At 48.9% G+C, this 23,338-nt stretch overlaps 1 protein-coding gene across 3 annotated transcripts; it reads right to left on the bottom strand.

Annotated features, from left to right (window-relative positions):
• Positions 1-31: 31 nt before the first annotated feature.
• egfl7 (EGF-like-domain, multiple 7) lies at positions 32-13,633 on the bottom strand. 3 transcript variants are annotated; one of them, XM_067250119.1, is made up of 9 exons: positions 13,458-13,633; positions 8,664-8,936; positions 7,302-7,427; positions 5,120-5,232; positions 4,791-4,886; positions 4,407-4,625; positions 2,124-2,194; positions 1,391-1,553; positions 32-537 (listed from the first exon to the last, which is right to left on the bottom strand). In XM_067250119.1, the coding sequence occupies exons 2-9, from the start codon at positions 8,741-8,743 to the stop codon at positions 518-520; spliced, it is 888 nt and encodes a 295-aa protein (XP_067106220.1). In that variant the 5' UTR covers positions 8,744-8,936; positions 13,458-13,633; the 3' UTR covers positions 32-517. The 3 variants fall into 3 exon arrangements, with proteins under 3 accessions (XP_067106220.1, XP_067106221.1, XP_067106222.1); XM_067250120.1 differs by lacking the exon at positions 13,458-13,633 and adding an exon at positions 12,549-12,656; XM_067250121.1 differs by lacking the exons at positions 7,302-7,427; positions 8,664-8,936; positions 13,458-13,633 and adding an exon at positions 6,116-6,736.
• Between the last annotated feature and the right edge of the window lie 9,705 nt (positions 13,634-23,338).

The following is a 23,338-nucleotide window of genomic DNA, read 5'->3' as shown; positions in this document are numbered from 1 at the left end:
GCATTGCTTACGATACATAAACACATTTTTGATTAAACAATTTTATTACAAAAAAAAGTTACAAAACTACAAAATGTGTTAATTATATCACTGAAATATGCCCACAAAATCATAAATAGATAAATATAGATCCAATCGAGCCCCTTTAGGGACAGTTGGGAGACACCAGCAGATGGCCTACCTGCACTGATATGAACCTAAAACTGTGAAACTGGATAGCACACATGGAACCAAAATGGCCGAACCCTGGTTTGACTCAAGTAATGTGGTTTCGGTTAACAGGAGGATGCAGCTGGGAGTTGAAACAGTCACAGGTGGGGTGCATGGGATCACTTACAGGAAACATGATAAATGTGGCCACTGTGACACAAATACACTATGTTGGAGGGTTTGACCAGGACATTAAAATCCTAAAAAGCTTCCTAGACCCTAAAATGAGTTTCCATTGAAGCTGCTGATAAGTCCAGGCCTAGCTTTACTGTGTGTGTTTGTTTGTGTTCTTGTCTTGTTTCTCTGGCTAATTCTCCTGGCAGGAACCTAAAGAGGACACAGGGGACAATGTGACAGAGGTTAAGATCTTACATCACAGCCGTCACATTCACCTTCACATCTAGCCTGTATAGATCGGCTCATCTGAAAAAATAAAGTCTAGCTCTAACACAAGTTTATGTAATATAAACATTACATTGAACTCACATTGTTATAGAAAATGACAACCCGGGACTGCACCCGAATACATCAAGTCTCTCCTCCAGCCTTACACCCCCTCCCCACCACCTACGGTCTTCTTCTGACAACCGTCTGGTGGTCCCACCGCCCAAGAGCGCCCGGTCCCAACACAAGCTCTTCTGTCTGGCCCCCCAATGGTGGAATCAACTCTCCACCTCCATCAGAGACACTGACTGTCTCCCCACCTTCAAGAATAGGCTCAAGACGCACTTGTTCCGGGAGTACAACGGCACTTAGGAATGATTGGCTGGACCTGATGTTTCAGGATAACAATTACTCTTATTTAAAGTCTTGTTGCTCTTGTTGGTTAGTTGTAACTGACTTAAAACTTTTGTACTTGCTGTGTAATATATTTTTCTTGCTTGCTTTTTTCCCCACAGGTACACCCTTGCACCTTTTGAGGTTCATGTTGTTAAATTGTTTAATTGTAACTTGTTCAACTACATGCTCTTATGGTTCTTCCCTTTGGGACTTATTTAGTTTTCACAATGTATGCTTCATGTTTTGGCTACCCGCAATTTTTGGGGCTATCTCGTTGTTGTGATCAGTGACCCATGCACTTTTGTAAAACTCTCTTTTGGAAGTCGCTTTGGCTAAAAGCGACTCAAGCCCCAGAAGCCACCACCCCGGCCTCGCTCCCCACGTGCTCTGGCCAACTCACAGGTGCCAAGCCGTTCCTCCAGGAAGCCAATCTGTTCGCTGAGGGAGTCGATGCGGTCCAGCTGCTGGAAAGAGTGGGACAGGAAGGTGGTCTTCTCGGACATGCCCTCGTCCAGCGACAGGGGGAACAGGCTGTTGAAGGGGGCCAGCACCAACTGAAGCTTCTGGAGAGAGAGACAGAAAGGGTGAGAAGGAGGTATTAAGGGAGAGAATGAGAGAGTGGTAGAGGGTAAGACAGATAGGGAGAGACAGAGAGAGATGGAGGGCGAGAAAGAGTGAAAGAAAAAGACAGCCGGAGAGAAGGCATCCATCTTTCTGCAGATATATCTCTGTGAAGCCCATTGATTACTTAAAGATGTTCCAACATACAGTAGCTACAGACGTCCCACCCTCAGCCATAACCCCTAAAACCCTTCACTTTGACGGTTTCTTGTATTATAGGCTTATAATGAAACTCATAAAGGGTTTTAAAAGGTCACTACACAAGCCTGGCCTTTTGAAACGGTGCTCAGGTTGAGATTGAGTACGTTTTCTCTTCTAAGGTTTGAATAATTAGTGCATAGTGCCTGTGATGCAGTTGGTGATTCAGTCTAGATATTGAGTCATTTCTTTTTTAGCATACTCTATCAGTGTTTGTGTTCCTGCCAATTTTATCGTGTGTCTGTGTGCATGTGTGTGTGTGTGCATGTGTGTGTGTGTGTGCATGTGTGTGAGTGTGTACGTGACTATCTTACCTGCTCCAGCAGCTCCACTCGGTTCTTCAAGATCTGCACCTCCTCTGTGACATTCTCTGCTAGGCCAAAGCCTAAACAGACACACACACAACAGACACACACACATAAATATTTCTTTAACCAACTGCTTGAGAGGGCTATCAAGGAAGAGAGGGTGGCGTGGGAAGGGGGTTCATGTGGTTTTCATATTTTGTCTATATTTTCAATCAGATACTGATGGCTCGTAAGACAATGCATCCTGCCTCCTACCCTCTAGGTAATTCACCATTGGGGCGAGGGCACAGAGGACCAGGAAGAGAGAACCACCAATCCACAGGCAGGCTGAGGGGACACAGCCCTGAGAGAGGGGGAGGGAAGGGAGGCAGAGGGAGGGAGGGGGCAATATCCATAACCCAGCTTGCAGTAAGAGAGCCCAGAGGGAATATGGGAATATGTGGGAAAAGCACACGTCCAAACGGTGCACTATAAATACACTGGCGGTCCATCATCCCAGCTTCCAACATGTGCTCGTACCATTTCAGTGACAGGTACAAGGGGCCGGGCTCCAACATGTCACCATGTCCCCCTCCACCCCCCCCCCAATCCCCTTAAGCTTGTCCCCCAGAGCATGGACCAGGAGGGGGGAGAGCAGCCCCAGGATCCTGGCCCAGGAGAGCCAGGCTGAGAGCTGCTCAATCTCTCCCAGATGTGGGCCGTTATGGAAACAAGGATTGGAGAGGGAGGAGGGGGTGTGTGTGGAGGGGGGGGGGGGTGATGACCCCCAGCAGACAGGGTTGATGGAGCTGGAATGGGAACCCAAGTCCCGGCCAAGACGAGAGACAGGGAGTGGGAGGGATAGAGGGAGAGAGACCACAACAGAGAGAAATACAGAGAGAAGAAAGGGAAAGAGAGATTTAAAGAAGAGAAACTTGCCAAACTCCTCCAAAAACAGAAGGGGCGGGGGTCAGTTAGAGACTGTGTACAGCTTGGTCCGTGCACAGCCCTTATTCCCATGTTTAACTTTCAAAATCTTTGTCAACATCAGACTTACACATGGATATGAATAGCTAATGGAATGCACCCAAAAAAAAAAACAGAGCTTCTGGCCTTGATATTTTACACAAAGCCCCCCCCCCCCCCCCCCCCCCCCCTCACTCCCTCCCAGCAGGCCACCCTGTTACCCCTGCACTACAACACACACATGCAGACCCCCCCCCCCCCCCCCCCCCCGACCCTTTCGTCACTTTCCGAAAGTAGACATCGGTCAGATGTCTACTTTTCCCTGGCTCTGTTTTTTTTCTCTTTCTGCTGATTAGGCAACAGTTCCATAGTTCCAGAATCATCAATCCACTTGAATTGCTCTGGGAGGTGAGACGCCTGTCTCACTTTCGCTGAGCGGATTCATCTCGTGGTCAGTTGGGCTGTAACTCCTCGGCGACCTCTCCCTTTACTGGTGTTCCACCTTTGCTTTTTTTTCCCACGCTGTACATTCTCCGCGATCTATACATAGTAAGACAATCCGGGTGGACGTCGGAAGACAGAGAGACACGTGGGGGGGGAAATAACACGGCTGAAAATATGGTTTATGTTCTACGTTTTATGTTCTATCATTTTATGTGTTTACAGTTCTCCAAGGAGGACTGTAAGGCTGACAGTCTGAGAGGAGAGGAGGGGAGGAGAAGGGGGAGGGGAATTTTCTTGGTCTCCCTCCAACACCTTCGGATCAGACGGGGAGATTATTTTAGCACGTTGCTAGGATACGCCAAACACAGCCATATCTTTGGGAACGGACGAATTGCCCTTTCTCTTCTTTCATCCAGAGCAACTCACAGAGGTTTAGAGGAGCGATTGAGTGTGTAGGTGAAGGGGGGAGAGAGAGAGAGAGAGACAGAGAGAGAGAGAGAGAGAGAGAGAGAGAGAGAGAGAGAGAGAGAGAGAGAGAGAGAGAGAGAGAGAGAGAGAGAGAGAGAGGGATGGCGTTCTCACTAATCTGCTACTGTGGTGTGTTTGTTTAACTGAAGACAGACATATGCTTACGCAACGTACTCAGGCTGGAATCACCCAGTCATCGATCTGGTCAGCACCACAACAGAAACGCAGATATCCGTGTTGCGGTCAGGTTCGTCGTGGGTACCAGCCGCAATGCATTATTACTCACGGTACGAGTTGAGAGTGGCATAGCGCGTACCAAAAGTAATAATGGACCGCGAGACTGGCTACGGTCCGCTCCTCTGTATTCACTCTCTGGAACCAACACACAAACGCTCACACACACACACACACCCACACACAAACGACACATACCTGAATCATTGGAAGAAGCTCTGGAATCATCTGCTTTGGCCTGACTTCTCTGGGTGGTTGGGGCAGGGGGGAGAGGAGGAGGGGCGGGGGAGGGCTGGCTCTGGCAGGAGCGTCCGTCCGCCGCCAGACTGGAGCCCTCCCTGCACGCGCACCGGTAGCTGCCGGCCGTGTTCACACACACCTGGGGGCAGGGGTGCTGCTCACTGCACTCATCCACGTCTGACAGGGGGGTCGGAGACAGGGAGGGACACATGATCACCTTGGAGGGGGGGGGGGGGGGGTCTTGTGTGTGTGTGGTGTGTGTGTGTGTGTGTGTGTATCCATGAGGGTGCGTATGTTGATGGCTGTGTGCATATCTGTATGTAGACGTGTGTGTGTGTTTACCTGTGTGACACTGACGGCCCGTCCATCCCAGAGGACAGGTACAGTGGTTCGGTCGTAGGCAGGTTCCTCCGTTCACACAGGCCTCGCCGCACACCGCTGGATGACAGAGAGAAACGGCATTACATAGACGATGACAATGCAGGGAACCATGTTTTTTTTCCGTTGTTACAGGTCACCTGAGGACCTATTTTGTGTGAATGCAGGGGCTATGTGGGGGTAGGTTTTCCATCAGCCTGACATGGGGTAGGGACTTTGAATAGAAAATGAAACGCAAGCTCAACAGCCCGTGCAGCACACAGCATTGGGAGGATGACGCAAGTCCAGGTTACCTTGGTTACAGTTGTGAGAGTGGAGGCGTCGCCAGCCGGGACAGCATTCTTGGTAGATGTGGGCGAGGGGCGTGGCTTTGGTCACCTGCCGGTACGACAGCCTGTAAACCGTCCTGCAAAAACACAAAAAAGGATTGTTAACGTTGGTAGTTGATGCCAGTGTCACAGTGTGTGTGTTGAGCAGTTGAGATTTTGTCCACGCAAGCAGACAAACATGCTGATGAGAGAAGGCAATGTCTCACTGAGCCATGGCCCACTGAGAGCCAAGCGTGGGTGACGGCGCAGAGGAAGGGAAGAGAGGAGGGAAGGACGAAGCGACGAGGGGATGATGCGACCATGCCAGATCTTGAGTCTGACGTTACCTGGTAGTCCTCAGGAAACAGGCAGAAAGGAAGAGACAGAGCGCTAGAAACGGAGAAAGACAGGGAAAGAGAGAAAGTAAGGAAAGAAGAGACAGTCGGGATAATGTGGGGCATTGTGAGGCACGAGGAGAAAAAAAACGATGAACAGACGAACGGGTGAGAGAAATAACTGAATCAATACAAACAGTGCCACACAGGAAATCCTATGATTATAATGCACGACTGGCCGTGCTGCCTGATTGCATAGCACAGCAAGAGAAAGGGAGGGAAAGAGGGAAAATCTGGAAGGAAAAGAGGCAGAGGAGAGTCCGAGAGAAACAGAGTGAAAAAAGAGAGAGGGAGGAAGGAAGAAAAGGAGGAACAGATCGAAAAAAAGCAAGCGAGATACAGAGTGGAAAAACGAGAGATTATGAGAGAGTAACAGAAAGAGAGACACAGAAGGAGGGAGAGAGAGAAGGCCTCAGCATGGAGGCAGAGCTTGTCCAAGACAAACAGGGTTGCGGTCTCTGCGGGCTGGAAGTTCATTTCCCGTAGTTACACAAAGTACCGATATTTAGATTCCACCCAAAACTGTACTGCCACAACCCAATTATGCGTGTGTATTTGTGTGAGAGTGAAGTCTAGTCTATCTCACAAACAAACTTCTTGTGATTGGTCCATCATAACACCAGTCTCGTGTATGTCTCGCAGACTGCGCTTTGGCCTATGGCCTTGCAAACTTGGGTCTGCTATTCTGCCAGTACTTTGGGGTACACTTGATTCGCTTTACCCACTGCAATGAAATCGAGGGATCAGTCCTGTAACAGCCAACTGAGAGGCATAGCAAATGCACCTCAAGTTCTTTTGAAAACTTGAAAGGTATTTAGGAGGTAGCTGATCTCCGTAAATGAACCAGGTTAGTATGACAGGAGACAGCCCCACGTCTGTTCCACAGGCTGGTGGGCAGGTTGGTACGACAGGAGACAGCCCCACGTCTGATCCACAGGCTGGTGGGCAGGTTGGTACGACAGGAGACAGCCCCACGTCTGGTCCACAGGCTGGCGGGCAGGTTGGTGCGACAGGAGACAGCCCCACGTCTGATCCACAGGCTGGTGGGCAGGTTGGTACGACAGGAGACAGCCCCACGTCTGGTCCACAGGCTGGCGGGCAGGTTGGTACGACAGGAGACAGCCCCACGTCTGGTCCACAGGCTGGTGGGCAGGTTGGTACGACAGGAGACAGCCCCATGTCTGGTCCACAGGCTGGCGGGCAGGTTGGTGCGACAGGAGACAGACCCACGTCTGGTCCACAGGCTGGTGGGCTGGTTGGTGCGACAGGAGACAGCCCCACGTCTGGTCCACAGGCTGGTGGGCAGGTTGGTACGACAGGAGACAGCCCCATGTCTGGTCCACAGGCTGGCGGGCTGGTTGGTGCGACAGGAGACAGCCCCACGTCTGGTCCACAGGCTGGCGGGCAGGTTGGTGCGACAGGAGACAGCCCCACGTCTGGTCCACAGGCTGGCGGGCAGGTTGGTGCGACAGGAGACAGCCCCACGTCTGGTCCACAGGCTGGCGGGCAGGTTGGTGCGACAGGAGACAGCCCCACGTCTGGTCCACAGGCTGGCGGGCAGGTTGGTGCGTGCGCCTCTCAGTGTTCAGGTAGTATTGCATAAAGCAGGACTGCAGAGCTTGTGCCTCTGCTGCGTTTGCGTAAGGAGTGCTGCAGAAGATGTTACTATCTCGCTCTGGGTCTGTGCATACAGTACTAAATTATTCTTTCGTTTGTGTGTGTGTGCTGTTTAGTCTGTGTGCCAGTGTTCCTAGTAAACAAGTGCTCCTTACTTGTAGGTACTGCACAGTCTGTGACCCTGACACAGGGTGATGTAAGGCTTGTGGACGGGCTGGATGTAGGATTCCGTCGCCGTGACGACGCTGCTGTGACGGACATCTCTGCCGCACACCCTCCTCCTGCACAGACGAGTAGGAAATACAGAGGTGAGACCACGCATACATCACCACGGACACCCTGACAGACTCTGTAGCACCGACAAGTAGGCGAGTAGGGAGTCAGTTGGCTGAGCGGTGAGGGAGTCGGGCTAGTAATCCGAAGGTTGCCAGTTCGATTCCCGGTCATGCCAACTGACAATGTGTCCTTGGGCAAGGCACTTCACCTTACTTGCCTCGGGGGGAATGTCCCTGTACTTACTGTAAGTCGCTCTGGATAAGAGCGTCTGCTAAATGACTAAATGTAAATGTAAAATGTAAGTAAGAACCACCAACTACACTGAAATCACTACAGACTAAAAAACACACACACCCTCCCACGCACACACTGTGTTATTGAGATGCAAAAAATAAAACTCATCTAAGGACATCTCCATGGTGACTAATGTATTCCATCTGAACTGTCCTGTAGCATGATCCGTGTGGTGGGTCTTAAGACCGGCCTTGTCATGGAACTGAACCTGATCTAAGAGAAAATACGAAACAACTTTACCGTTTAACCACTAAAGGCTCTCCGGTTTGGAGAGCAAAACTGACAGGAATCTTCATGACTGAAGACGGAAAATGAAGGCACTCAGTCCTCCATTAGCTCTGAAGCGTTGCCAGGGCTGGACCCCACTGTGTCCCGGGACGGGCTGGGATCCTAAATAAACTCCCACCTCCCACTCCCAGCACACCAGTTATGCACAGTCCTCTCAGGAGACTGGGTCTAGACTTGACCTCTGTCTCGCTGGAATATGACGTGTAATTGGGTTGGATTGGCTGATATAATCGCCCTGCGAATGTGTCAAGTTGAGTATGGCCTTCGATCTTTTGTCCCCCCCCCCCTCCTTCCTCCCACCCTAACGTCTGAAAGGTGTCACCGATTATTTTTGGTCTGCGAGCACATCAGCTGAGACTAAAGAACCCGCTGGAAGTCTAACTTGACTTCCCTTTAACAGTCCCGGACGGGTGTTTGAGAGCTCAAGTCCTGAGACGACACAGTCGTCGATGTTTAACATGTTATCCGGACAATCGGTTTGCATTTACTCAGGGTGAGAGTGTCAAGTGAAACAAACGGCACAAATAACCCTCATTAACCGCTTAAGTGCCAGAGTGTTACAGAAGCGAGCGGGCCGTGGAGCCAGTTCGTCCTGGGACCAAAGCTGACAGACTGACACGCCATAATAAACACAGGAAGTGTAACAAGGGAGCCGTTACCCGTGGTGACCGAGGAACTGGGGAGTGCCTGCCACATGAAGGATGAAGAGAGAGGAGGAGAGGAGGAGCGTTTGGTACATGTCTCCTTCTTTCCCACGTTCCCTCTCTTCTCTCTCTCTCTCTCTCTCTCTCTCTCTCTCTCTCAACTGCTCTCTTTCTTGGTCTGGTGAGGGAGGAAGGGAGGACGAGGGGATGAAGGCTGTGGCTGTGAGTCCTTCTTCACACTGGGTAGCGGGTGTTTGTACAGACCTCCACCAGGATGACTCCAGCTACCTGGTGGAAGAAAAAAACAAGAAAACAGGGGATGGGTGAATAGGTGAATAATGTCAGGAAGTGAAAGACTAAAAGACAGCAAGACAAAATACTGAACTATAGATAAACGGCGAAAAGACGGAAAAAGGTTTTTAATCCCTTTTATAATGTCGGACACTGCTCCTGCTTTTTGTATTGCTCACCGTGAACACCCTCTTCACACTACTGTAGATTCCTGGAAACAGAGAAACCCTGCCCCGTAAACTCCTGCCGGACCACACAAGCCGTCAGTCTCTGCTCCAAAAGCCGTTAACGACAGTCGGGGCCCAAGTCATTCAAAGACACGAGCCGCCTCGGAGATTGACGTGTTCTAGCCAATGCTGTCAGAGCAACAGCTGGGATGTGTCAAGTAGAACCTTAGAGGAGGATCCCACCCTCCCCAATCCCCTCCCCCCCCCTCCCTCCCTCCGCCTGATGGAGTCAGAGCGCTTTCAGAGTGTGTGGAGAAGCATTAGCGGCTATTACGTGGAGAGAGGTGGTGAGAGGTCTGGATTGAGAACATTAAACAGTGTCGCAGCCGTTAACGCCTCATCTCCACTACTCACAGGGGAACCATTAATGCTGAGGCAGGGGAGGGGGACCTGTTGAGGATCTTCAGGTTTGATGTTTAAACCGGCCAAGAATTTCTAAAGTGATATTCTGAGAGGGACAGAAATACATTTAAACAGCACTCAAATAAAGGCGCTTGAAAACTCTAGACAGAGGTTACATTAACTGAATGGTTTTTTGGAGAACTGGGATCTGTCTAATGTAAACCTTTACAGATGTTCCAGTGTAACATTTGCAGATGTACCAGTGTAACCTTTAGAGATGTAACAGTAAATGTAACATTTAAAGATATAACAGTTTAACAGTGTAACATTTGTATATGTAACTGAGTAACAGTGTAATATTTAGAGATGTAACAGTCTAGAGTCAGGTATTTGAAGGTCTGGGGTAGATCTTTATGTACAGTGTTAAAGGTGGGAGGTCTGAGAGATATAAACGTTCCTGTGCCGTTCCACTCTGCCATTATTAAAAATGTGGCAATGATTATCATGCCAAAAGCACTCATATCAATTTCACTTAACCGCAAACTGGGTCGTTTGACATTTGGGTGCATTCACAAAGGTACTTTCTCTGGAAGAGTTCATATTGTTCTTTCTATTCCTGACATAATTCCAGACTGTACGGATTTTGGGGAGAGGGAGGGCAAGGCCATCTTGAAAAGCTTAAAGCTATCCACTCTTTTATTCATGTATAACAACGGTAATTTAATGAGCTTTCGGAGGTCAAAATAGATTTCAGAGTGCTTCCCCGGTGAGCACTTTCAAAGATGGCAGCCGTAAAAGAGAATGGATTGAGAGGGTAGGCAGCAACAGGGGGTGCATTTAACCAGGTACCTTACCCCGTCCCGCCCCCCACCCCCCATTTTACAACCAGCAGTAAATACGCTACACTTACGGTTACACTTTATACTCTGTATTGGACTGATCATTTGTCGACAGCCTGTGTGTGTGTATTCATGTTCATGACTGTGTATTTGTAAATGTGTGTGCATGAGGGTGTGTGGGTGTGTGTAGGTGAGCTGTGTGTTAGTGTGTGCCTGTAAATGGAACTCAGAGGGCAACCTGGCTAGCTCACTGATAGGTTAATGTTCGGTCCCAGCCAGCATCACGCAGAGTGTGGCGACGTCTGGCCTGGCCCCCTGCTGGTGTGGAATGATGACATGGTATTACACGGCTGTTTACCCCCCCCCCCACCCCCCCCAACTACCACACACACACACAAACAGACAGATCCACGTTGACCTGCAGATGAGTTGCACAGGAATACACACTGAAACAGACTCATGTACTCTCTCTCTCTCTCTTTCTGTATGTCTCTCTCTCTTTCTGTATGTCTCTCTCTCTCTGTGTCTCTGTCTCTGTGTATCTCTCTCTCTCTCTCTCTCTCTCTCTGTCTCTCTCATTGGACATGCTAGTGACTACCTGACACGACGGAAGGAGACGCTGAGATCAAGAGAGCACGGCGGGCCCCTGCCTTGCTCCCTCACTGTACAGGGCAGCAGAGACCACATCAACCATAGAGCACAAGGGACTGAGGCGAGGAGGCTTCGAGTCACTGGAGAGGAGTCAGTTTGCTCATCAGTTAGCCTGTCAGTTAGCACGTCCGATAGACTGTCAGTTAGCCAGATGACTTCCTCTTTATTCCACAAGCTCAACCTGAAGAATTGGAAGTCATGTCCACCACAAAGCTAATACTGGGCTCTGTCTGCTACTTGATAGAGAGATTATGTAAGACATTGAAATCTTGTAAATGGCTTCCATACAGACTGTCAAACAAGGGATAACTCATGGGAGAAGCTAGGCCCTGGCTAGCTTTGTTGGTTAAAACATTTTAGTTTTTTGGTCCCTAGGGCTGTTACGGAATTGATATGGGAGAAAATTTACCCTAGCTAGCTTTAAAACCCTATGGTTTTCCTGAGTGTAATACTAAGCTTAGAGCTAGGCTAGGTGGCTAGTATACGGAGTTAGCCTGGAGATGATGCTAAGCTGTGGATGACAGCATGTTTCTCTGATCCCCCCCCTGGCCCTGCTCCCAGAGAGCAGACACGCATGGCTTAGTCCGGGTCCATTCACAAACAGCCAAATCCACGTTGAGAGCCTTCCTCTCAACCCTGCAGGGGAGCATAGAAAGACAGGGGCCTGTCCTGGGCATGTGTTCCTTTCCCTCTTCTCCACGAATTCACCTCTCAACATGACAAGCCGATTCATTCCGTGAGCCGTCAAGCAACTTTTGGGTGTGGAACTTCGGGGCCAGCTTGCCAGAGCCACTGATGTGACATTTAAAGACCGTAGCCCGCGGCTGCCCATGTTGCCAGTAATTCAATTGTCGTATCATGGCTGACGGTCAAACATGCTACTGCTGCCAATAATCTGAGTTCTGATGCCTGAGGGTGTGTATGACATCACAGGACAACTAGAGACAGGGTGAGTTCTGTGATCTCTATGTGTGAATGGGGTGTCACCATTGGAATCCGCAATAAGCCGTCTGCAAGCCAACCAGAGATCTGCCCTGTGAATTCAACATTGATTTCTCTGAATGACGGCTCAGGCCCTCACCAACCATCATTTAAAGCCCCCCCTCCTCCCTTTCCCCTGGGCCCCCTCTCCCCACTCACCACCACACAAAGCCTGCTCAGCAAAGTTTAGCTGAATATGTGCAGTAGTGGGGTTGTCAAACAAAATCGAAGCAGCAACTTGAGAATTAAGGTTTCCATGAACAGCTAAGCCTTCATTAAGTAAACAAAGTTAGAATTACAACGGCACCTATTTGAGTGAGGCTGGGATCTCAAAAACATGAAAAATGTCTACGGTAGCCAATAGAGGGCACTGTTTCACAAGAACACATAGCTAGATGAACAAGAGATGCTCTTTTACTTCCCATCTCTTGCTCTGACACACAAACAAACGCGCACGCACACAAACAAACGCGTGCACACACACATGCGGAATGAATGAGCCATCCGCCCGCTCCAAAATTACTTGTAAAAGTCAACAGAGATTGTGAATGATAAAAATTGCAACTTACAAGTAAGTAACTCCAGAGCGTATATTTGTTTAATCCTATAACTGGCCCAAGTGATAGGCTTTGCGGAATTGTATGGAAGACAATACACTATGAAAAATCCTCCAAACTGTTATAGCCTCTGTATATCCCACTCGATAACACGCGAACACTGAATGTCCAAAGTGAATTCAAATTCCGTGTATCCAAGTAGCACCACCGTTCGCAGGTTCAGACTCGGTCAGTTCGAACTGTCAGTGCGCTCATGGGGGTACCCGCCGTAGTACCTCCTCCAGCTCGAGCCAGCTAGAAGTCCTGCGAGCGCAAGTGGGGGGACCCTATGGCTGACGTCATTGAAGAAAATTGGGGGAAAAAGTGGTTTTGTCTGAATTTGACGTGAACCGTGGTGGTCTTTCCCCCGCAGGTCTCGCGTAATTGGCCATACTGAGAACAATTCACTTTTTAATTCAAAACTGTTTGGTGTACAGTTTTGTGTTGGTCATCCTTAATGTATCACTGCCAATGCCTACTCAATCACTAGCCTGATCGTCATAATTGGTGAGATGGATTTATTGCTTTGCACATAAAAGCATGTTTCACAATTATAGCCTATGGTACCCCTGTTGAATATAGATCGCGTTTATAAAAGATCTATGAATGATTGTATCCAATCACAACACGCCATAATTATTCCACCTGGGCAATGGCGAATGCATTTGAGAAAAGCGTTAAATTGTTTTGATAGAAATTAATCAGATCCATGGGCATTCATAGTAGGCATATTACAGGCCAACAGGATAAAAAGGATAAACAGTATGTGTTTACAATAAAAAGCAACATTTTTAAGTCAAACTTGAAATGATTTGTCAACAATATAGATATTTTCCATAATATGGATATATTCCATATGTGAAAACTTGAGTTAACGCTTACCCCTTAAATTTGATGTCATGCAGTGCGTCTCCGAGCGCGTGCTGAATGGAGGCCATGGGATCAAGCCGCGACCTCTTCATTAACTGTCTAGAGGACCCTTCCATGCTAACTATTACTTTTAAAGTCATCCCACGCTTTTTATTGAAATAAAATCTCTACGGTTAAATCTCTGTGCTCCACGAAAACCGACTGGCGGGCAATGAAATGCCTTTGGGCGTTTTTCAGTTGCTTTTTATGCTAAACTTCCTGTGGAACGCAGGAATTGGATGGACAATCCCAAACCGGAATTCCTGTGAGTGTTTCGCGCTGATAAAACCGTTCTAACGCACAAACACGTTTCATCCTGCTCAAACCGCTTTGTGAATCATTTTTTGAAGCATTATCTTGCTCTCATTATAGACCATGCAAGACATCTCGAAGGGGGCAAAGATTTGTCAACTTTGTTTTGCATTGGTTCTACAGGTTGCGTTTTAATTTGAAAATCGTTTTCAACACTCTATTGAATTTGCTCAAAAAATAGTATACACTCCTGCTATTTAGAGTCTAATAGGGGTTAACCTTCAACTAAAATGTAGGCCTCCCAATGTTTGTAGAGAACAATCTGATACCATCAGTGAAATTACATCTAAATGGCTGCCTGCAGATGAAGCTAAATTGAGAGTAGATAGCAATCAAGGTTGGCTAAGTTGGCCATTTTCTCTCCCCCCCACACCCAAGACCTTTGAGTGTTGGTGCATGTGTGAGCAGGTCTCCTAAAGGACACTGGCAGGAATATCTCCAGTCTGTTTCCTCTCCTCTGGCCCTGCTCCTCAGCACTGATTGTCTGAAATAACACTCTTTGTCTCATTTTTTATTTTTCACCCCTGCATCCTCTGCTTATCTCCTTTCAGCAGATTCCCCCCGCCCCCTAACCCAGCGACAGCTAAGGAGATGGCCGTGTACTGAACCATTGCAAGCAAAGACCTTTAATTACCAAAACAGCTTAGAATCGTGCATTTCAGCTCACCTGCCTATCGGCTCTACAGTATGGGGTAGCCATACTGTACCCTCCTCTCCTTGAGGGGGCGCTGCAGTGGAACCCAGTTCACCCTAATTCATTTGGACCTCTTCATGAAGTGGAGTACCCCTGCTCACTGCTTATTTGCACATTGCACAAGCCATCTTGTCTTCATATTTCACTTGCATGTTATCCTATTTTATATACATTTTTGACAATTCTCTTGGTACCATTTCCGAGAGCATCCTTACTATGTATGGCCAGAATTCTGTGGAAGGAGTGTTGGTTTTCCGTTTCCAAAAGACATGGGACTTGTTAAAGTTGTCAACATGATCGAAAAGTTTCTCGTAATCTATAATTGATTACCATGACCAGGTGATGATAAGTTCAAAAGGATTGGCTGCATTTCAGTGTGATTCATGAAGATGGATGTGTGTCTGAGAGATGGAGGATGTTTGGTATTAGTGTGTGTAATGTGCTGTTCTGGGGTGTGTATGTGTATGTATGTGTATGTGAGTGGGGGGTGGGGGCAGATCCAATCACTCAGAGCAGAACTTTACTGAGATTAGTCAGAGTGACGCCTGGTGCCCATTTGTCTTGTTGAGTACAGAACCGGACCTCACACACACACACACACACACACACACACACACACACACACACACACACGTGTGTGTGCATGCAGGCTGGAGAGCTCTCAGACATGCAGGAACGCACGCACAACAGCAGAAAGGCCACACACAGTAGCCCCCAAAACAGTATATCAAAGAGTCTGTGAAATTGTGCTGAATTGGGGCTATATCTCATGACATGTGCCTTTCCAGTGACCCTTGTGATCCTACAGTATAGTACAGCCCGGCGCCTGACCTTCCACACACACACACATAGTTTTCCCTGCAATAACAAAAGGTCGACGTGTTTGGGCACGATGGGACTGTTCAGTCAGGGGTCACACACCGACACACATCAACGCACACACTGTCAGGGGCAAAGGGACGCTGAGCATGGGACAGGGGGATGTGCAGGAGACACAGGGAGTGTTGCTATGCATGTGTGTGCATGGTCAAAACGAAAGGGGCACCACATCATTAAAGGAAACATTCTTTCTTTGAAATCAAGGCTTGGCCGACTTAAGCAAAAGTTTTGTATTCCAGGTTGAAGCTCAGAAAGAAACCCACACAGTGGCGTTACTTCCTGTCAGACAGGAAGCAGGACGTGGCTGAGGGAGTGAGATTCTAGAGTGTGGTCCCTAGGAACAATAAAAAACTCACTTGTCCAGGAAGCGGATCTGCGTCAAAAGGGGCCTAAAAGATTTTGGTGGAGGGAAGAGGCACTGACCCTGGAGGTTTACTGCCCTAACATCACTCTGGAAACGCTACCAAACATGAACCCACCCCTAATGGAGCCTACATGGAGGGTTGGACCAGAAAGGGAGAGAGAGAGAAGTTAAATCTTGGAGATTGGAAAGGGGGAGATAAAGAGAGACTGACTTTGAAAGAGAGAGAAAGAGAGAGAGAGAGAGAGAGAGAGAGGGGAGAGGGAAGGAGGGGAAAAGGAGAGGACATAGCACAGAGTAAATGTTATTGTTGCTTACAAACACATTGGCTGGCATGCTTCTTGTTTACTATCTTGCCACACAATAGCTTTTACAAGTATGTTTATGCAGAAAAACCTCTGTACTGTGTGTGTGTGTGTGTGTGTGTATGTGTGTGTGCATGTGTGTGCGTGTGTCCCTGTGCGCGTGTGTGTGTATGTGTGTGCGTCCTTCAACAAAAGACTCAGGTATTTCTTCCTGGTATAGGTGTGTCAAAGTTGATGACATCGTCGGTGTTTACAGAATCTGAGTTTGGCCCCTATATTTGTCTCTAAAAGTCTGAGGCAAGGGGCCTTTGGGTCCGACACAGACACAAGCTCTGAGAAACATTAGTGAATAAATGAACAAACCCACCATATCCCTCCATCTCTCCTAACCTACTACTTTCTCTCTCTTCTTCCTCTATGTCGGTCATCCATGAACTTCTAGCATCTTCTTCAGAAGTATCCCGGTGGGGGTCTCAGTTTGGGACTGGCGTGTTTGGGTTTACTGGCCAAAAGTTAGACAGCCTTTGGTGAAATGTGAGGGGAACATAGTCTAGAATGATCTGTGTTTAACATAATTGAACATTGCTAAAGCTTGAGGCTGAATGATCTAATACATCTAATATGATTAGGAAGGATATTACTGTGTATGTGCACTGATTTCACGTCCCATAATGAAGGCTTGTCAACATGTTTATACACACACACACACCCGCATGCACATGTGAGATGAAAAGAGGGACACACATTGAGTCCGAACCCCAATTCATTACAAGTGTGTGTACACATACGTATACACACACTCACACCCACACACATCAAGCGCCCTCCTCCTCCCCTTTGCTGCAACAGCGATGACATGATTTCCTCTAAACAGGACGTCCTGTATCCCAAGACTTCCCAAGGCCCGAGCCTGTGCGACACCCGCCAGTCACAAGTGTAAACATGCCTTCTCTCTTTCTCTCTCGCGGGCTCCCTACCTCCATCTCACTGTTTCTCCCTCTCTCTCTCTCTTTATTCTTCTCTTTCCATCTCTATAAAAGTCTCCCTCCGACTCTCTCCATCTCCATCTCTCTCTCCCTCCACTTCTCTCTCTCTTTCTCTCTCTCACGCACGCACTGTCACCAGCCCTCATCCACACAACCTGCCTTGTGTGACGTGACGCCTAGTTCCCTGCCCTGCCCTCACCCCGCGCTGCAATTCTTGCATCCGTCCAACTCTCCATAAAATAATTTATGACCATTGAATGGACTGATTTGGTGGATAACTGAGTCATTAAAAAAAAACAAATCCATGAGCATAGCCCTGAGTCATGTGGTCCACAGCACAATGCGTGTTTACCATGAGCATAGCCCTGAGTCATGTGGTCCACAGCACAATGCGTGTTTACCATGTGAGCACATACTGCGGGATGCCTTTTATGGTCTTGTTTCGTGTCCTTCCAGTTTCTTTCCCACTCTGCAGCTTTTGCCAACCGTCCCCGCCGGCAGCTGTCATCAACAACCAGCACCCGACTCTGCACTCCACATGCACACATGAGATAGGCTTATTCTTCCCAGTATTCCAATCCCCCCCTTGCTACGAGGCTGCAATGATTGGGAGGGCCGCCATGTTTAGTTGGCTGCAACCTGGACCCCTGGAGTATCTGCAGGAGGCGGCCCGGAGGTTGAAGCGTGGACGTTTGCCTCCGTGAGGAGTCTCATCCAATCACTCTCCTCACGATCGGGGGGATTTTGGGGTGTTTTGTTATGCATTCAAATATTTATTAAGCTACATTGAGTTATCACTAGGAAGTATGAGATTACATAGCTAGGGGGACATATAATATTTCTCTGGCTAATTGGTTTTGCGTGACTTTGCCAACCTTTCCGGAGGCTTGCCATCACTTAAACTCGCTGTTGTGTTGCTTCTAGACGGAGTACCTCTGCATTTCAGAACTCGTTTGGTGTGGAGCCCGTGGTGGGCTACCAGCTGGTGCCCAGACTGGCACAGAGAGACAGGAGGTCTGAGAAACCAGCCGTGCTCTATCTGTGGCTATCGGATATTGCGTGAGTGAGACATTTGAAGGTATAGGAATGGATGTTGGGTGTTGTAGTCTTGAAAGTATGGACATCCATAGAGGACTACACAGAGCGGCACATCAATGCTTCTCATCGAAGGAAGCTTCTCTGGGAAGAGAGAGAGATCATCCAATTAGTAAAGGAACTGACATCAATGGCAAAATATGCACTCGAGGATGACTGGAGGAAACGAGACAGAGAGAGATTTAAGTCATGCTTACGCTAACGGTGCTCTAGTTTAGCCTCCGTGCCTATACGCAATCCAGATTTACAGCATCGAGGAGATCGAGGAGAGGTTTATTGTACTGCAGCTGTGGGTAGAAGTGTGCAGCACCTCTGGTCTGGCTTCCCCTCCTCCCCTCCCCCCATTCCATCCCCTCTCCAGTCTGGTTTGGCAGCAGACCATCGTAATGGAGCACAGCTGTGCCAGCGATTACCCAGACAGCGGAGGGAGCGCAGACGCGTTCATATTCAGCGCTCTGTGTGATGTGCTGCAGCCCCGGCACGGTGAAGAGGTCTGTGCTTCAGACAGACTCCTTCGACGGTCTGTGTGATACGGCAGGCCAGCAGGAGACGGCAGGCCCAATGTGGTCACTCTCCCTTAGGGTCCTAATGACGGACTCGTGACCGACACGATGGGGAGCAGTTCCAGCCTGGGTCCAGGTGCCAGCCAGGAACTGAGGACAGCTGGGCCAGTGACAGCTTCTCCGTGGCAGACACGTACAGACCCTCTGACGGGGGGTTCACCCCCCTCCCCAAGACCCCCGTCTGAACGAAGGGATGAAACTGAGAGAGAAAACAGACTTGTTAAAATTCTGAGAAATTGTACTGTACTTTGCCCCCCCCTCCCTCTCTCCCCCTTTCCTTTCCAGACAGGCCCCGTCTTTAGGATTAATGCGAATATTCACTGTGGCAGTTATTACAGAAACCGAAGATTTTGGCAAATCAAAGCTGACAGCTTGTTGGGGATTTTAATAAAGTTGAGCGTCGAGCTGACAGGAGCCACGCGAGGGTCTTGAGGTCACTGCCAGCCCAGTCTAATATTATTCACGCTACATTATCCCACTTTCTAGGTGAGCACTCTCTGTCCTCTCTCTCTCTCTCTCTCTCTCTCTCTCTCTCTCTCTCTCTCTCTCTCTCTCTCTCTCTCTCTTTCTCCCTTCCCCTGTCTCACTCACTCATTGACTCCCTTGAAAATGGAATTAGTATTGAGAGTGAAGTGACGCAGCAGTTCATGACCTCGTTCAGCGCCCAAGTTCCACTAGAAGTAGGGAGTCAGATGGCTGAGTGGTGAGGGAGTCGGGCTAGTAATCTGAAGGTTGCCAGTTCGATTCCCGGCCGTGCAAAATGACGTTGTGTCCTTGGGCAAGGCACTTCACCCTACTTGCTTCGGGGGGAATGTCCCTGTACTTACTTTAAGTCGCTCTGGATAAGAGCGTCTGCTAAATGACTAAATTTAATGTAAATGTAGAAGCAGCACAGAGACACACAGACAGAGAACCCGAAACACAGATGCGTAGAAGTCCAAAAATACACTCGGAGACACAGAAACATCGAACTATGGAACGCAGAGAGACGTAGACACCAGGGACCCAGAGGCAGTAAGGCCAGCGGCTCATGCCCTGACTGAACCAGGCCTGTTAAATTCAATGACCTGCCTTGTGTATACAGTAGCAAAAAAGCTTGGGAAAACAAGCTTGACAAATGGCCCTCTTTGTAACAGCCTTGCCCCCGAAGTAAGCCCCCCTCCCCCCTCCTCCACATGGTGCTCTAGCTGCTTTATGAGGCGAGCCCCCCCCTTCTTAAACATGTCACACGCATTAGCAGCCCGGCCGCTAATGCTGCCCACAGTGTGGTGAGTGGCAGCCCGTCAAGGAACACGCGCCACAATGCAGGCCGGCTGGACGGATTGCACTACTGAAAATGATGACACAGATAAGGGTTCAGTGAGGAGGGGGGCGAAGGAGAGAGGGAAGGAAGGAAGGAAAGGGAGGATGACTGTGAGGTGTGTGTGTGTGTGGGGGGGGGGTTGTACAGCGAGGGAGAGGCGGAGGAGGTGGGAAGGTGTTGAAACAGGCGAAAGCTGGTGGACCCCCTCCTGCCGCCCCCTCGCTCACCTCCCAGGTAAGATAAACAAACAGTCGGCTAAGCGATTGTTCACTGGTCAGTGTTTTAGTGTTTATGTAAGAGGGCTTGTAAACTCAAGGGGAGAAAGCATGTGTGGACATCATAATGTTCCAACCAGACCAAGGAGCTGTACTAACACCGGGTCTATGAGGCATGTTATGTGGCGTGTGCACACATACACACACACACACACACAAACACACACACACACACAAGGATGCTTGTACTCACACACACACACTGAAGCAGGTATGTTCATATTAAGAGTATATTTCACTTGCAGACATTTGTACAACACACAAGAGGTGTACAGAACACTACATGATCCGGCAGTGCTCAAACACTCACACAAACACACGCATGCACACTCTCTCTTTAGGCACGTCAACTTCAGCATTTAACAGTTTATGAAGTATTCCATTCACACAGATGCTGCACTAGTACACATAAACTTGGACCTAGGCAGCCTCAAATCCTGTTGCTGCTGACAACGCTTTCCTAGAAAGCCCTGTCTTGGATTAAGGTTGTTGTTGTGTGAGACTCCAGATTACTGGGAAAGTAAGTGGTGAGGCACGGGTATCTCCCAGATGTCCCAGAGGAGCCTAACTTCCCATCCCATCAATGGCTTCTCTCTCTTGCTCTGTTTGTCTGCCTTCCTGTGGTTCTGTCTGTCTGTCTATCTGTCTCTGCCTGCCTGCCTGCCTGCCTGTCTTTGTCGGCCTTCCTGTCTGTCTGTCTGTCTGTCTGTCTGTCTGTCTGCTGTCTGTCTTTCACTCTGTCTCTCTGTTCTCAGTAGGTCAGCTCAGTGGGAATGTTTGCAGCGCTGCTCTCTTCAGTGTGAACTCTCTCGGGCTTTGGTTTCATGTGGTTGAAGTGTTTCATTGTCAGGGATGGGATCGGAGAGCATGACTCACGATGGAGAATACGTGAATAATATACCATTGTGTGTGTATGTCATAGACACACATTGACAATACATACAGACACACACACTCTTTCTTTAGGGGGGGGGGGGGGGGGGGGTGAGGGGGGCGAGGGAGGTTGAGGGTCAGTGTTTATATTAGTGTGCTGTGGGACTGTGGGGCTTGGCACTCCACTATACCCTGAGATGCAAGAACAGGGCAGGGACAGGATATGAGGAGGGCTTGGCTCTCATCCCCACCACACACACACATTAGTTCATTCACAAACGCCAAACACACTTTCAAATCCCCATCCTACCCCCACTGCCCTTGACAAAGGGGTTAATAAACTTGTTTTGAATTCCTTCACCTCTTAACAGGATCTACATTCCAAGCCTCGAAAATAGTGGTTTAAACAAAGACAGGAAGTACTGTGAGCTCACTTCCTGTCTCCCTCCTCGCATTTATCTTAGTCTTGCAGGCAGAGCTTGCTATACTACTCTACATCCCACCCTGACACCAGGCAACCAAACACACTGAATGTTGTTGGTGAACCCTGTAGCCTTCACCAACAACCTTCATCCAATCAATTTACCTAACCCCACCCTAACACCAACCAAATGCACTTTTTATCGAAGGCCAGAATCCGCACACACCATTAAATGGTGTTTCCCCATCTAAGCCCCAGTCATCCTCCAAATGAAAAGACACACTTTATTCTTTCACTTAACCACACCCACCCAACCCGCAAAAACATGCATGCATTCATGCACACATAAGCATGCACAGACACACACACACACACACACACAGCGGACACACATGCACGCACACAATTTGCCTGCCATCAGACTGGTCCTAATTATGCACCAGTCTGCACCCAACAATTCCAGTTTCCTGGCGCTCCATTGAAGTGTGCAGACTTTTGAAAGGTGAGCAGCGAAGTCTACATGGGCTACATGTGTCCAGGTTAACTTCCTGTTTGATTCCAATCACAACCTGCTGTGAACCCTGACCCTTGATCCCATTGCATGTTGCTGTGGGGAGTGCAGCTTGGCAACGGTAAGGGTGTTTTTACGAAGTCTGACTGTCTAGGAGACCGAATGAGGCGGTTTCAGTTCTCGGGTTCCAGAAAGACCTATCATCCTGTTAAACGTTCCATTCCGCTGTTTCATTGATCAAGTTCGCGAAACGTGTGAAGCGTTCCATCATCTGAAAGCAACACTCATGACATATGCAAATCCACCTCTTCAAACACCAGCAGATATGGAAAAAAAGGCCCGTACTAAAATAACGCGAGAGTCCGAGGGCTTGAGATTGTCCAGGCCTGGAGCGAGGTGATGGGGCAGAGCAGCCAGTTCCATCCCAGTCGGACGACGTGAACACACAGCTTCGATCTACACAAAGGACGTTGTCACGTAACAGACCGTTTATGTGGCGATAAAGGGGTTAGTCGCTACATTAGCAGTGGGGTGGTTGGGGGAAAAGGGCTGGAGGTCCTTGGGGAGGGAGGCGGAGGTGGGGGTTGGCAGGAAGACTCGTTCAGTCTTCCGCGGCGCTGGGACTCGAGAGCAGACCCTTCGCATGCAACAATTTTGGGGGGGCCGCAAAAAAAACAAAAAAAACAGAACACATGCTGGAAGGAGAGATGGGAGGGAGAGGTGGCCAAAAGAAGTGAGGAATACCTGTGGAGGGATGGATACAGGGGCATGGGGGAAAGTAGAGGTGAAAGAGAAGTGAATGAGAGGAAATAGCAGGTCAGAGAAATAGAGCCAGGGTGGATTGGAAGGACAGGCGAGCAGGAGGACAGCTGGGGGAAGGGAGAGGGGGAACCCAGGGACGTAGAGAGGTGTGGAAGACGACGAAGGAGAGAGAACCCAGTGCCCAGTTAGATTTGAGGTTCTACAGGGGGGGATATAATAGCTACAGGACAAAGAAGCATGTCGCCCTGAGGCAGAGAGAGAGAAAGAGAGATAGAGATTAGGAAGCAAAGCAGGGACACCCTGTGCAGGCTGCAGGAGATGGAGAATGAACACTTCGGCCGTATCAACAGACTTCAGTTTATTTTTCAAACCGTCTTAAGTAAAACAAAGTCCTTCTTCCCCGACCACCCTGGGCCTGACTTGGGTTGCGTTCAGGGATGCAAAACAAAACCCGTGATTCTGCTCTCTCTACGCCGTTCTCCCACTCTTGCTCCCTCTCTCTCACTTGCTTCCT

This window comes from Osmerus mordax, chromosome 14 (genome assembly GCF_038355195.1).
Source record: "Osmerus mordax isolate fOsmMor3 chromosome 14, fOsmMor3.pri, whole genome shotgun sequence".
Classification (NCBI taxonomy): Eukaryota; Metazoa; Chordata; class Actinopteri; order Osmeriformes; family Osmeridae; genus Osmerus; species Osmerus mordax.
Note: the sequence above shows the minus strand (reverse complement) of the source record. Positions and strands in the feature narration are given on the sequence as shown.